Below are 13771 nucleotides of genomic sequence, written 5' to 3'. Positions count from 1 at the left end.
TCCCACCAGCATCAGGATGGGTGCACGGGGCTCCTGCAAGGACCCACAGGGGGGTGGGCGGCTCCCAGAGGTCCTGGGAGTGGAATATGGGGCACGCGAGGCAGCGTTGGGCCAGGGGGGTTGGGGGGCAGGGTGGGACATGGGGCACTGCGGAGCCCACAGAGCTGGGGGTGCCCTGGGGTGTCTCCTTTGCCCCCCCACCCCCCCCCCACCCTGTGCCACCCCCCTCATCAGGAAGTTCCCTCTGCACAGAGACGCTGCGGGCAGGAAGGAAGTCACCATGGGGACTTTTTGATGCTCGCAGCCACCTACGCAGCCCAGAAAACGCAGCCCCACCCAGGACGGAGCACACAGCACCAGCGAGGCCACCAGGACAGCCCAGGTACTGTGGGACGTGGGGGGCTTTGTGGGTTCTGGCTGACCCCCCCTACACAGGGATGGAGCCACGTGCTCAGCAGGCCAGGTGCAATGCAGGGCACGAGCGTGTCCCCGCGCTGCCTGCTGCAGAGTGCCCAACAGCAGCGGCGTGCCTCAGTTTCCCCACTTGCAAAGGGAGCAATGGGAGGTGGACCCCAGCCCTCGAGACACTGTGGGGCTTTACCCCCTGGGAAAAGAGGTCCCAATTCCTGGGGATCTCAGTGCAGGGGGCATTTTTGGAGATCACAGCTTGGGGGGGGGGACGGGACACACACACACGGGGATCACACTGAGCACTGCTGTCCCCGCAGTGCCCACCATGGCCCCGCTGGGGGAGGAGACGCCGCTGATCGGTGGGCGCTCCTGCAGCCTGTCCTCCTCGGAGCCCGGCACGCTGCAGGTGTACCTCTACCACCGGGCCCCCCAGGCCCCCTCCGACTCCACCTCCGTCCTCACCTTCACCTTCGGGGAGTACACGGCCGAGGAGCTGTGTGTGCGTGCAGCCAAGGCCTGCGGTGAGCAGCATCCCCCGGCTGTGCACCCATCCTGCGTGCTCACGGCCACGGGGACAGCGCTGTCCCTCTGTCCCCAGGCGTGCTGCCCATCTGCCACCCACTCTTCGCTTTGGCCACGGAGGATCTCAGCTGCTGGTACCCCCCCAACCACCTCTTCACGGTGGAGGATGCCCGCAGCCAGGTGGTGGTGTACAGGATCAGGTGGGGACTCTCTGATGGCTGATAGGGGCTGTGCAGCACGGGGGGTGACACTGAGCTCAACCAAACCCCCCCTGACAGGTTCTTCTTCCCCAACTGGTGTGGTCTGGGCCAGGCACACCGCTTCCAGCTGCCCAGCGACCGCCCCAGCCCCGTGCTGGACTACCCCGTCATCGATTACCTGTTTGCCCAGGTGAGCCGTGCTGCGCTGAGCCCCTGCATCGAGGTGGGACACGCACTGTGTGCCGCACCCACCCACCCACCGTGGGGTGGGGGGGCTGCACAGTACCCACCCCAGCCCCGTGCATGGAGCCGGGCTCTGGGGGTGTACAGCCGGCGCATGGGCAGGGCTGGCAGTGACCAGGGGGGGCTTCAGAGCCGTGTCTCTGTCCCCAGTCCCGCAGTGATTTCATCGCGGGACGCGTGGAGCTGGCGCTGAGCCTGGCGGGGCAGGAGGAGTGCCTGAGCCTGGCGGTGCTGGACATGCTGCGCATCGCCAAGGAGAAGTGGCAGAGCCCCGAGCAGGTCTTCAGCTGCATCAGGTGAGCGCGAGCCTCACCTCGGGGACGGCAGGGGGCGGGGGGTCACCCACCTCCTCCTGCCTCACCTCCCCCCTTACCCCTCAGCTACAAGTCCTGCATCCCCGAGCCGCTGCGGTGCCGGATCCAGCAGCACAGCTTCCTCACCCGCAAGCGCATCCGCCGCCGCGTGGCTCAGTCCCTGCGCAGGATGGGGGGCTGCGGGGCGGACGGGCGCTGCCTGAAGCTCAAATACCTCCTGGACCTGGAGCGGCTGCGGTGCCGCTGGGCCGAGGAGAGCTTCCAGGGGCGCGGCCCCGACGGCGACATCGCCATCCACGTGTCCGCAGACAGCGGCGTCTCGTGGAGCTGCGGCGGATCTGAGGTGCGGAGACCCCGACCCCTTGGGTGGTCCGGCTGTAGGGAGGGAGGTTAAGGGGGGGGGGAGGGGTTGAGTGTGGGATGAGTGGAGAGATGGGGGGTCGTGGGGTGGGGGGATGTGCATAGGGCAGACCCCGGTGTCCCCGCAGAGCCGCCAGCACTTCTGTGACTTCCCCGACATCGCTGATGTCAGCATCAAGCAGGCGAGCCGCGACGGCAGCCCCGTGGAGAACCGCATCGTCACTCTCACCAAGACAGACAACAGGGTGCTGGTGAGCTGGGGGGGGCTCCGGGGGGGGGAGGGGGGCGTGGGGGGGGTCACAGCACGCTGGGGGGCTCGTCTTGCTCTCGCTCAGGAGGTGGAGTTCCCCACGCTGCGGGAAGCGCTCTCCTTCGTGGCCCTGGTGGACGGCTATTACCGGCTGACTGCAGACCCCCACCACTACTTCTGCGAGGAGGTGGCCCCCCCCCGGCTGCTCGAGGACGTGGAGAACCAATGCCACGGGCCCATCAGGTGTGTGAGAGGACACCCCCACCCCCAGGTGGGGGGAGGGGATGCTCCGTTGCCCACCGTGCTTGGGGAGCACTGAGACGTGCCGTGGGGTGGCCGTGGGGTGGCCGTGGGGTGCCCCCCCTCCCCACAGCCGTGCTGTTGCAGCTCTGAGTTCGCCGTGCGCAAGCTGAAGGCGGCGGGGGCCCAGCGGGGGCTGTTCGTGCTGCGCCGTAGCCCCCAGGACTTTGACAGCTACCTGCTGACCGTGTGCACCGAGGTGGGGCCCAGCACCACGCAGACCCCCCCCCCACGCACACACCCACTCCGTGTGCCCGCAGTGCTGAGCTCGTTCTCGCCCCACAGACGAGCTCAGGGCAGGACTACAAGCGCTGCCTGATCCGCAGGGATGAGGATGGCAGCTTCTGGCTGGCAGGGCTGGCACGGCGCTTCTGCAGCCTGCAGGAGCTGCTGGGCACCTACGGGCGCTGCGGGCTGCAGGCTGAGGGTGCCCAGCTGTGCCTGGACACGTGCTGCCCACCCCTGCCTCGAGGTGACACCGCTGCAGGGGGATGGGGGTCTGTGGGGGGGGGGGGAACACACGACGTCACAGCCCCCCCTCGTTTCCCCTCCCCCCCCCTCCAGAGAAGTCCAACCTGCTGATTGTGCGCAGCGGATGCCCCCGGCCCCCCAGCTCCCCCCCCGCCCCGCGCCGCAGCCCCAGCCAGATGATGTTTCACAAGATCGACCCTGAGAGCCTCACGAGGGTATGGCAGGATGGGGAGGGGGGGCCGGGGGCCAAGGGGGGGCCTTCCCCACCCAACGTCCCCTCCCATGGGCAGGGCGAGAGCCTGGGGCAGGGCTCCTTCACCCACATCTACAAAGGCATCAAGAGGGACCAGAAGGACGATGAGTTCTACCAGACCCCAGTGGTGCTCAAGGTGATGGACAGCAGCCACCGCAACTGCTCCGAGGTGAGTCTGGGGGTGGGGGTCCCCTCAGCACCCACCCACCTCCATCCCGCAACCCCCCTGATCCATCTCCCCCTCAGTCCTTCCTGGAGGCCGCCAGCATCATGAGCCAGCTGTCCCACAAGCACCTGGTGCTGCTGCATGGCGTCAGCCTCGGCAAGGACAGTGAGTGTCCCTTGTCCCCGTCCCCTGTGCCCTGCCACCGCCCCCAGCGTGCACACGTAGGGCTGCCCTGCTCCCCCTGCCCGCAGGCATCATGGTGCAGGAGTACGTCAGGCACGGGCCCCTGGACCTCTACCTGAAGAAGAACCACAGCGAGGGCAAGGTGACGACCAGCTGGAAGCTGCAGGTGGCCAAGCAGCTGGCGTACGCACTCAACTACCTGGTGAGCGGATGGCCAGCACCCCAGGGCTCCCCCCCACCCCACCACGTGCCCCCACTCCTGTCCCCACAGCTTCTCGCGTCTGTATTCCCACAACCCCCCCAACCATCCGTGTCTCGTGCACCCGTGTCCCACTGGCTCCCACCCACCCCTGCCCCACATCTCCAAGCAGCCCCGTCCTGCTGGTCCGACTGGTCCCACATACCCCAGCCCCACTGCAGGGCTGAGCACTGGGGCTCCCCCCAGCCAGGATCCCTGCCATGCTCAGGGTCCCTGTCCCCTCCCAGGAGGACAAGAAAATCACCCACGGCAACGTCTCCGCTAAGAAGGTGCTGCTGACCCGGGAGGGGGATGCAGCCAGTGGCAGCCCCCCCTTCATCAAGCTCAACGACCCCGGTGTCAGCATCACTGTCCTGGGCAAGGAGCGTAAGTGCCCTGAGGTGGGGGAGGGTGTCCTCCCCTCCTCTGTGGTGCTGAGCAGGCCATCCCCTCTCTCCAGTGCTGGTGGAGCGCATCCCTTGGGTGGCCCCCGAGTGCCTGAGTGACCCCCAGAGCCTGGCGCTGCCGGCCGACAAGTGGGGCTTCGGGGCGACCCTGTGGGAGATCTTCAGTGGGGGCAACATGCCCATCAGCCTGCTGGAGCCGCAGAAGGTGGGGATGCCCCCCTCCCCCGCCGTGGCCCTGCTCCTGTGACCCCCTGCCCTCGTGTGACCCCATTCCACTGTGACCCCGTCCCGTGGCACACACCGTGCCAGCCCTGCTGTGGCATTTCCCTGCTCTGGTGACCTCAAACTGCAGTCACAGTGCACATGGGAAAGAGGTTGGGGTGGGGATGGGGCGGGGATGGGAGTGGGGATGGGAGTGGGGATGGGAATGGGGTGGGGATGGGGTGGAGTTGAGAGTGGGGTTGGGAATGGGGTGGGGATAGGAATGGGGTGGGATGGGGGTGGGGATGGGTGCCCCCAGTCTAGGCTGTGTCATGGACAGGCAGACCCCCACACCGCACCCATCCTGTCCTCCGGTGCTGGCACAGCTCTGGTCCTCGTGCCCCTTCCTCCTCCTCCTCCCCCCCCCAGAAGCTGCAGTTCTACGAGGGCCTGCTGCAGCTTCCTGCCCCGCGCTGGAGCGAGCTGGCTGCACTCATTGCTCGGTGCATGCACTACGCACCCAGCAGGCGTCCCTGCTTCCGTGCCATCATCCGCGACATCAACAGCCTCATCTCCTCCGGTGGGCACGGCGGGCACGGGGTTGGGCACGGGCACGGGACCCCCACCTCACCTTCTGTCCCCTCCCCCCCCCCCACCTGCAGACTATGAGCTGCTCTCGGAGCTGTCACCCACCGATGTGACACTGCGGGAGAGCTCCCGGGGGTACGGCCGCGTGGCAGTGGGGCACAGCCCTGTGCTGTTTGAGGAGCGGCACCTCAAGTACATCTCCCTGCTGGGCAAGGTGGGCTACAAACGGCCTCATCCACACCCCCATCCCGGGGGGTGGCAAAGTACCGGGTGCCCACCCAGCTCTTCCCCCCCCCTCTTCCTTCCTAGGGCAACTTTGGGAGCGTGGAGCTGTGTCGCTACGACCCGCTGGGCGACAGCACGGGCGAGCTGGTGGCCGTGAAGAAACTGCAGCAGGATTCGGCCAAGGAGCTGCGGGACTTCGAGAGGGAGATCCAGATCCTGCACTCACTGCAGCACGACTTCATCGTCAAGTACCGGGGTGTCTGCTACAGCCGCGGTGAGAGCGGGGCGGCACGGAAGGGGTCGTGGGGAGAGGGCAGGGAGGGGTGTGCGTGCACGCTGCTTGCACCCTGCTGCATTAAACCTTTTGCACGCTGCAGGGCACCGGGGGCTGCGGTTGGTGATGGAGTACCTGCCCGACGGCTGCCTGCGGGAATACCTGCAGAGGAACCAGCCCCGCCTGGAGCACCGCACGCTGCTGCTCTACGCCTGGCAGATCTGCAAGGTGGGACCCAGGGGGTCCCGTTGTCCCGCAGTGGGGTCGAGGTGGGGATGCAGTGATGGCACCGTGCCTGTGCCGTGCAGGGCATGGAGTATTTGGGGGCCCAGCGCTGCGTGCACCGCGACCTGGCCAGCAGGAACATCCTGGTGGAGAGCGAGACCCATGTGAAGATCGGTGACTTCGGGCTGGCCAAGCTGCTGCCGCAGGACAAGGACTATTATGTGGTGCAGGAGCCTGGGCAGAGCCCCGTGTTCTGGTGAGGCCCCACAGTGCTGGGCGGGGTGGGGGGGGGGGATGGAAGGGGGGGCATGGTGGGACCCGGTGCTCAGAGCTCCCACCTCCAGGTACGCACCCGAATCTTTGGCTGATAACGTCTTCTCCCGAGCATCCGACGTCTGGAGCTTTGGGGTGCTGCTCTACGAGCTCTTCACCTACAGCCACAAGAGCAGGAGCCCCTCGGAGGTGAGACCCCCGCCTTGCTGTGCCCTTCCCCCCCCCCTCCCCATCCCCCCCGTGCCACCATGCCCTGCAATCACTGCGATCCCACGCAGGAGTTCCTCCGCATGATGGGCCCCGAGAAACCAGCACAGATCATCTGCCATTTACTGGAGCTGCTGAAGGACTCCCAGCGGCTCCCAGCACCCCCGGGCTGCCCCGTGGAGGTGAGGACCCCCCCCCATCCCAGCACAGCGAGGCCGTGGCCCTCCCCCATGCCCCCATCCGTTCTGTCCATAGGTGTACGCCGTGATGCTGAGCTGCTGGGCGTTTGCCCCCGGTGCCAGGCCCACCTTCAGTGAGCTGGCAGCCAGGGTCGAGGCACTGCGGGACGGCCGTGGCACCGCCCGTGGGTAATGGGTGCGTGAAATCCCCCCCCCCGCAGCCCCCAGGCACACACTCCCCCCAGTGTGAGGGTGTGGTGGACGGACCGATGGATGCAACGGTGCTTCAGTGCATTTTAACTGCTGTGGTTGTGCTGCTGTGATCCCCCCCCCCATCTCCCCCCCCCTTTTTGTAATTGGGTTTGAGTGATTTCAAATAAACGTTGGCAGAATTTGGCAGCTGGAGTGAAGGGAGGGGAACATGAGGTGGAAGGGGGGGGGGGGGTTACGGCCTCCTATGAGCCACCGGAGACCTCTGTGCACATCAGGAGGAGGGCAGCTGGGGGGCAGCAGGGGTGTGGGGGGCTTACGGGGTTGGGGATGGAGTGGGGACCTCAGATCTGTGCCCTCTCACAACGGATGAGCAGACACAGGGGACAAAGGGGTTTTGGGGGACACCTTGAGGCCCCACTCCCCCCTGATCCCCCCTGCACTGCAGGACGGCAGCGGGCACAGTGCCCTCATCTCCAAAACGTGTTCCTTTATTGTCCCCGGGTGCCGAGAGGAGCACCCTGCCACGGGACGGAGCGAGCTGGGGCAGAGCTGGGCAGCACCTCCACGGTGCACCCAGGGGCTGGATCCGGAGCTCAGCCCCACAGCAGCATTGCACAACCCCTCGAGCAGCAGCAGCAGCCACGCAGTCCCTCCTGGTCCATCCTAGAAGACGTGCACCTTCCTCCCGCAGCGCAGCTGGGGCTCGCGGACGGCGTGCCACATCATGGCCATCTCGTAGGGCGCAAAGCGGTGCACCAGCAGCAGCTCCCGGTAGTAGCAGGGATCCAGCGGGTCAGAGCGGCGGGGCACGTAGATGCCCGCAAGCCGGACGCCGTTGTGATAGGTGGGAGCCAGCCCGGCCCTCTCCAGGCACATCCCCAGGTAGACGTCGTCGATGGGGAAGAGCGCGACGTGCTGCGCCTCACGGTGGATGGTGTGAGCAGTGAAGGCGGACATGAGCATCCCTCCTCCGCTGCAGTACGGCGGGTACAGCTCCGACGGCATCAGCTGCTTGGGCACGAAGTACTTGCTGGCCGGGTTACGGATGGGCCCCGTGTTGGCCAGGACCTGCCCCACCATCAAGTGCTGCTCGCTGGGGACGCCCTGAGCGAAAGACACCACGTTGTCCGTGTTGACGAAGACGTCGTCGTCCCCGTTGAAGATGAAGCGCGCCCCGGGGCAGCGCTCCAGCAGCCAGGAGTGGAACAGCAGCTGCTTCAGAGTCAGGTTGAAGAAGGTGTCCCTGAAGCCCCACTGCAGCACGTCGCGGTGCTCGCGCTGCTCGTGCCACAGCAGCCGGTTCAGTTTGGCCGCGTCCCGCGCGTTGGGGGACACCCCCAGCAGGAACACCCTCCGGATCTGAACCCCTTTGAAGGTTCTCTGCTGACCCCACGTCTTACGGATCGCCTCGCGCCGGTCGTAGTTGGCCGGGGAGGATTTGATGGCCAAGAGGAGGAAGACGTTGGAGGAGCCCTCGGGACCCCCGCATTTACCGGGGACGTCGAGGAGCTGCGGGAACGTGCGGCAGTGCTGGTAGCTCATGAAGTCCTGGGATTGCTTGGGCAGATCAGCAAAGCCAGAGATGTTCTGCACTGAAGCGTTGGCCACGCACGGGGTGATGCTGGGCAGAGCTGGGGGGGACGCGGGGGCTGTGCTGGAGATGAGCGTGGGGCTGGGGGCTGAGCGAGCCCACGGGGACGCGGTGGGGGACAGCAGGTAGCACAGCCCCAGGGTCCCCACTGTGAGCAAACCCCACTTGTGCAGTGCGTGGTGCCACGGGGAGAGGATCTGCAGGACGGGGAGCGCGGGTCAGATGTGCACTGATGGTGACGGCGGAGGCTGAAGGCGTCTCCACCTCACAGAACCCACAGGGACTCTGGGGAGGGGGGTCTCAGGGTACCCCACAGCCACCCCGGGGACACTGCACCCCATTGCTTCTGGACGCAGAGCTCCCTCTGCTCCACCCCTCCCCCCCCCGTGCCCCACAGCAGGGCACGCAGTGTCTCACGTCCTGCCCTCTCCCTTCCTCTGTTCCATCCTTTTAGTCCCAAGTCCACTTCCGCCTCCTTTCCCAGAACTCGGGGAGAGGTTCAGGCACCCAGACCTGCCGGGCAGCTGCTGCTCCACGCAAAGCAAACAGACACAGCCGCAGCACATGGGAGGGAGCACCCACGGGAGCACCCACGGGAGCACCCACGTCGAGCAGAGGTGCGGAGTGGTGGTTCCGGATGCACGAAGCCCACCAACAGGTGATGTGAGCAGCCCCCACCCCCATAAAAATGGAGCCTACGGGCAGGGGGACCCCACGCAGCACAAGGATCCCACGCAGCAGGGGAACCCCACGAGGACCCACCGCCCCCCCCCCACCTCCCCCAGACCCAGCCCCATCCCAGAGCCCACCCTGCAAGCACACGAAGCCCTGAGCACCAACCCCCCCCCCAACCCAGCCCCACTGAGCCCCCCCAGAGCTCCCAGTACCTTTCCACAGAGCCGCACCGGAGCCATCCTTGTGTGTCACTGGAATGGACATCCGCAATGCCCTCCCCACACCTGGTGCCACCCAATCTGCCCATCCCAGAACAGGTGGGGCAGCAGCACCCACGGGTGTGAGAAGTGCCACGCAGTTCAGCCTTGACCCCTCCCCCATCTCCCCAATCCCCACCCCCTCCTTTGGCACCAGAGTCCCCCCCCACCCCGGGAGCTGAGCTCGTTACCAGGGAGCAGCCCAGAGGTGGTGGAGATGGGCAGCGTGGAGCAGAGGCGGTGATTAGAAAATAAAGTGTTTAATAAAAGAGCTTCACAGCACAGGAACGGGATGGGGGGGGGTCCATCCCTTAACAGCAGGAGGTGATGTAGTTACAGCCACGGGAAGGAAAGAAGGGGGGAGGGAGAAGGGTGTGGAGTGAGGAGGAGGAAGGCACCCCCTCCCGCCAGGCTCCATCCAGTGCTTTGAGCTCACACAACCAAGGGGGGGTCTGGGAAGAGGCGGCTCAGGACCCCGCCAGGTAGATCCCTGTGGAAGAAAGGGGGTTGAAAGATGGGGGGCTGAGAGGATGGGGGCACACACCCGCCAGGCTGAGCGCTGCCATGGGGCACGGGCACCCAGGGAAGGGACCCCCTGCACCCCAGGACTGCAGGGGGAGGGGACTGTGTGCACCTCGAGGACTGAGGAAGGCTCCCTGTGCCCCCAGAGCTGTGGGGGTGCAGGGGAGAGACCTTGAGCAGCACAGAAAGGACCCCGAGCACCTCAGGCTGCGGGGGATAGGGGAGGGACCCCACGTACCCGTGGCAAACCTCTTCTTGACCAGGGACATGCGGTACCCAGCTCCTGCCAGCTCCACCTCCACACCCGACAGCGTGCTGCCCTCGCTGCTGAACTGTGCTGCCACCGGGCTGGGCTTGCTGGGTCCACACAGCGGCTGCCAGCTGGCAGACAGCCGCCCGCAGCCTGGGGGGGGGGGGGAGGAGGGGAGGAGAAAAGGGCAGCACAGAGGTGGGGGTCACATCCCTGTCCCCCACGTGCACGGAGTGCGGATGGACGGAGCCTCACCTCCCTGCCCGGGCGCGCTGGGGACATCCAGCAGCTTCCAGAGCAACCTCTTCTCCTCCAGGTTCCTGCGGGGACACCTCCACGTGTCTCCACGCAGCCCACCCCGTCCCCACCTCCCCCCGCCCCCCCAATCCGTTTCGGACCCCTCCTCCCTTACCAGCTGGCTTTGGGCTGCAGCCGCACGTTGGTGACGGGCTCGTCCAGGGGCAGCAGCACGTGGACGTTGGCGAGGGGCACGGGGAGCGCGAGCGCGCCCGCGTTGTACCCGTACTCCACGCTGACCCTCGTGGCTCCAGGAGCACAATCCCAGCGCACACACAGCCGCAGTGGGGCCGAGCCGGGGCCCAGCCGTGAGAACTGGGGGGGCGGGGTAGGAAGGGGGGGTGGGATGCCGTCACCCCCGTCAGAGGTGGGCTGGGGGGGGGGGGGGGATGCCGGGCTCACCTGGTATTTGAGCAGAGCCACGTTGTAGTAGGAGGCGGACGGGCTCTGCTCTGCTTGTTTCTGCAGCTGCCCTGTCAGCGCGGCCATGTTCAGCCAGAAGTCCCTGGTGCTGGGGTCGCTCTGGGAGGGGTCACTGCGAGGGTGGGGACACTGCGGCCACACCGGGGACAGCCACCCCCAGGGGGAGGGGACCCCTGCACCCCATGCACCCATCCCTCACGGGTGCACGGGTCCTCCCCAGAAACCAGGCGACCCCCAGCGCCCCGAGCTCCGTGCTGCCACCACCCCACAGCCCGTGTCCCCGTGTCCCCGTGTCCCCGTACCTGTAGAGCAGCTCAGCGTTGGGCAGGAACTGCTCGATGGCGCCGGCGTTGAGCAGACGGAAGCTGAGCACGGGGGGGGCCACGGTGCCGCTGAACACGCGCACGATGCCGGCGGGGAAGGACATGGTGAGCTCCCCCGTCACCTTCACCAGGCAGCTGAGGGGACGGGAAGGGGTCAGCGGGTGGGCAGCCAGGGGGACCCCAACCCTGACAGAGCCCCCCCACCCATCCCTGACCCCCCCTTACCTGTCAGCATCGTGCCCCTTGAAGTACGCGTGCACGTACTCGGTGAAGGCGGTGGCCACAGGCAGCGCGTCCTGAGAGCCCAGCACCACGGGGCTGGGACCCCGCGACAGCCCTGGAGGGGGGGGAGGGGGAGAAGGGGGGGGGGAAAACACCCCATGAGCGCCCGCAAGGTGGTCCCACAGCTCCCCACACCCCCCCAACCCAAGGACCCCTCCCCACTCGGACGCACCGAGGGGCGGTGGGCACACGGAGAAGAAGCCGCGCTCCCCCAGGCTGGCGGGGGCTGAGTGCGAGGGGCAGCTCCAGGAGGGCGGGGGGCTGAGCGAGCGCGACTGCGGGCACAGAGAGGGGAACGTCAGTGGGGGGGGGGGAAGGGGGTCGGGGGGGTGCTGCCCCCCCCCGTGCCCCGGAGCCCCACGCACCAGGTCGCTGTTGCTGCCTGCAGCCGGGCCGGCCGCCGGGCGCTTCGTCCGGGAGCGGCGAGGGGGGGCCACCAGTGGGACCTCGCGGGGGGCGGCGGCGGGGGGGCGGGCGGCTGTGGGCACAGAGGGGGGGGAGGGGGTCACGAGGGTGAAGGGGGCAAGGAGAGGTAGGGGTCTCCATAGTGGGGGGGGGGGTTCATGGAGGCTTGGAGCACAGCAGGCTCAGCCCTCCTCCTTTGGATGCATGGGGCTGCTGAGAGCTGGGGGGGCACGGCTGTGGGCAATTTGGGGGAAGAGCTGGGGGGCAATGTGGGGCAGAGGTAAGGATGAGTGGGGGCAGAGCTGGGGTTGACTGGAGACAGAGTTGGGGGTAACTGAGGGGAAGCCCCACAGAACTCACCTGACTCGGGGGGGGGCACCGCAGTGCCACCCTCAGTGGTTCTCATCCCCAGCCCTGGGCATGTCCACGGGGAGGGGCTGGAGGACTCCCCCCCACTTGGAGGGGCCGGGGAGGAGGAGGAGGACGAAGCTGAATTGGAGGAAGGTCGGGGCTGCAGGGGCCGCTCCCCGGGGGGGGCTGCGGGGCCGGGCCCAGGGCTCCCCGAAAGGATCGGGTGAGGGGGGCTGCAGAGGGGGGGCAGTGCCACGGGGCCGTCCCCGGGACACCACACCCCCCACGTCCCCCTCCTCCCAGAGCCCCTCAGCCCCAGGGAACACAGCGAAGCCGGGCAGCTCGGGCAGGCGGCCCCCGGGGCTGCGCGGCCGGGGGGGGGCCCAGGCCGAGGGCAGCGCAGGGGAGGGGTCTGTCGGTGCCCCCCGTTTGGGGAGGGGGCTCTGCTGCCCCGGCGGAGTCCACGGCCTCGAGTCCGGAGATGGGACGGGCGCGGGGGTGCGAGGGGGAATCCAACCCCGAGTCCTCCACGTTCTCCGGGGAAGAGGAGGAGAAGGGCGAGGAAGAGGAGGTCAGGACGTAGGAACGGGGTGCTGCGGGAGAGCGTGGTGTTGGGATGCTGGGAGGGGGGGGGGGGGCACAGCGAGGTCCGCCCCCCCCCAAAGCCTCACCTGGGAAATCCTCTGCCTCGAAGGCTGATTCCAGGGGGGGCCCGAAGAGCGCGGCAGGGGGGTACTGCCTCCATGGGGGGCACTGCGTCCACCGGGACCTTCCCAGGGCAGCTATGGGGGTGGGGGGGGTGGGCTCAGTGCCCAGCACGGGGCTCAATGTCCCCCCACCGGCACCACCTCACCCACCCCATACCTGCTCGTCTGTGCCACCGTGTGTCCCCTCCCCACGCTGTTACCTGCAGGGAGAGGGGACGCAGTTGGGGACATGGAGGGGGGAAGGGACAGTGGGACCCCCCAGGACAGCGGGACCCCCGGCACGGCCTCACCTGGCACCTGTGGCCCCCCCAGGTCAGCAGCACTCGGGGCTGCGGACAGAGCCGCTGTGTGCCCTGGGGAGGGACATGGGGACAGGGGATGTTAGGGGACATGGGGACAGCAGATGTTATGGGGTACGGGGACGGGCAGTGCCGGGGGGGCACGAGGTGGCACTCACGTGACGACTGCCTCCTGACGGTGCCCTGCAAGACATGGGGGTCGTTAGCTCCAGCACAGCCCCCCCTCCTCCCACTCCACATCCCCCAGCCTCACCCCCACGCCGGGTGGCAGGATGAAGGTTCCCACGGTGGCCCTCAGCTGCTCCACGGTGGCCCCACTGCTGCCCCCCCCCTCGCGGGGCTGTACGGGTTTGATGTGCACGTGGAACCTGCGGGGCTCATCCTCATCGTAGTCCGAATCGCTGGAGGAGCAGCTGTGGTGCTCTGCCTCTGCTGAGCCCCCGTCAAGGCAACACCTGAACCCCCAAAACCCCCCTGGACCCCAAACACCCCAAGACTGCAAGCCCCCCCATGGCCCAAAACCACCCCTGCACCCTTAAAACACCCCCACAGCCCCAAAACACACCCAGACCCCAAAACACCCCCACCCCCAAACCACCCACCCCAGACCCCATCACTGCACCCCAAGGATACTGTGGGCAGCGTCTGGGCGCACGCTGAACCCGTCCTCGTCCACCTCAGGGCAC

At 67.6% G+C, this 13771-nt stretch overlaps 3 protein-coding genes across 3 annotated transcripts in view; 1 reads left to right on the top strand and 2 right to left on the bottom strand.

The window, feature by feature from the left end:
• The first annotated feature begins 281 nt into the window (after window positions 1-281).
• On the top strand, window positions 282-6714 carry JAK3 (Janus kinase 3). Its single transcript, XM_065748702.1, has 24 exons — window positions 282-382; window positions 729-932; window positions 1010-1133; window positions 1212-1323; window positions 1527-1672; window positions 1757-2033; window positions 2179-2301; window positions 2386-2543; window positions 2688-2799; window positions 2886-3072; window positions 3165-3286; window positions 3362-3493; window positions 3571-3655; window positions 3742-3875; window positions 4160-4298; window positions 4372-4523; window positions 4949-5099; window positions 5182-5321; window positions 5417-5606; window positions 5710-5834; window positions 5915-6087; window positions 6176-6293; window positions 6383-6493; window positions 6567-6714. Exons 1-24 carry the CDS (start codon window positions 295-297, stop codon window positions 6681-6683), a joined length of 3420 nt encoding a protein of 1139 aa, XP_065604774.1. The 5' UTR covers window positions 282-294; the 3' UTR covers window positions 6684-6714.
• Window positions 6715-7105: 391 nt separating this feature from the next.
• LOC136056457 (N-acetyllactosaminide beta-1,3-N-acetylglucosaminyltransferase 3-like) lies at window positions 7106-9243 on the bottom strand. Its single transcript, XM_065748659.1, has 2 exons — window positions 9182-9243; window positions 7106-8491 (listed from the first exon to the last, which is right to left on the bottom strand). The coding sequence occupies exons 1-2, from the start codon at window positions 9206-9208 to the stop codon at window positions 7367-7369; spliced, it is 1152 nt and encodes a 383-aa protein (XP_065604731.1). The 5' UTR covers window positions 9209-9243; the 3' UTR covers window positions 7106-7366.
• Window positions 9244-9445: 202 nt separating this feature from the next.
• Window positions 9446-13771, bottom strand: part of LOC136056464 (F-BAR domain only protein 1-like) — a 4645-nt gene continuing 319 nt past the window's right edge. The window contains 18 exon segments of the mRNA XM_065748668.1: window positions 9446-9716; window positions 9987-10151; window positions 10254-10318; window positions 10411-10610; window positions 10698-10830; window positions 11021-11176; window positions 11267-11378; window positions 11496-11598; window positions 11689-11801; window positions 12089-12254; window positions 12256-12576; window positions 12578-12672; window positions 12751-12829; window positions 12831-12861; window positions 12944-13139; window positions 13244-13268; window positions 13339-13517; window positions 13719-13769. Of these exon segments, the coding sequence (XP_065604740.1) occupies window positions 9694-9716; window positions 9987-10151; window positions 10254-10318; window positions 10411-10610; window positions 10698-10830; window positions 11021-11176; window positions 11267-11378; window positions 11496-11598; window positions 11689-11801; window positions 12089-12254; window positions 12256-12576; window positions 12578-12672; window positions 12751-12829; window positions 12831-12861; window positions 12944-13139; window positions 13244-13268; window positions 13339-13517; window positions 13719-13769 (2213 nt within the window). The 3' untranslated portion in view covers window positions 9446-9693.

The sequence above is a fragment of the Cyrtonyx montezumae genome, unplaced genomic scaffold, assembly GCF_038088225.1.
Source record: "Cyrtonyx montezumae isolate F1298 unplaced genomic scaffold, pur_monq_1.0 scaffold_51, whole genome shotgun sequence".
Classification (NCBI taxonomy): Eukaryota; Metazoa; Chordata; class Aves; order Galliformes; family Odontophoridae; genus Cyrtonyx; species Cyrtonyx montezumae.
This window is presented reverse-complemented; position numbering and strand designations above follow the sequence as displayed.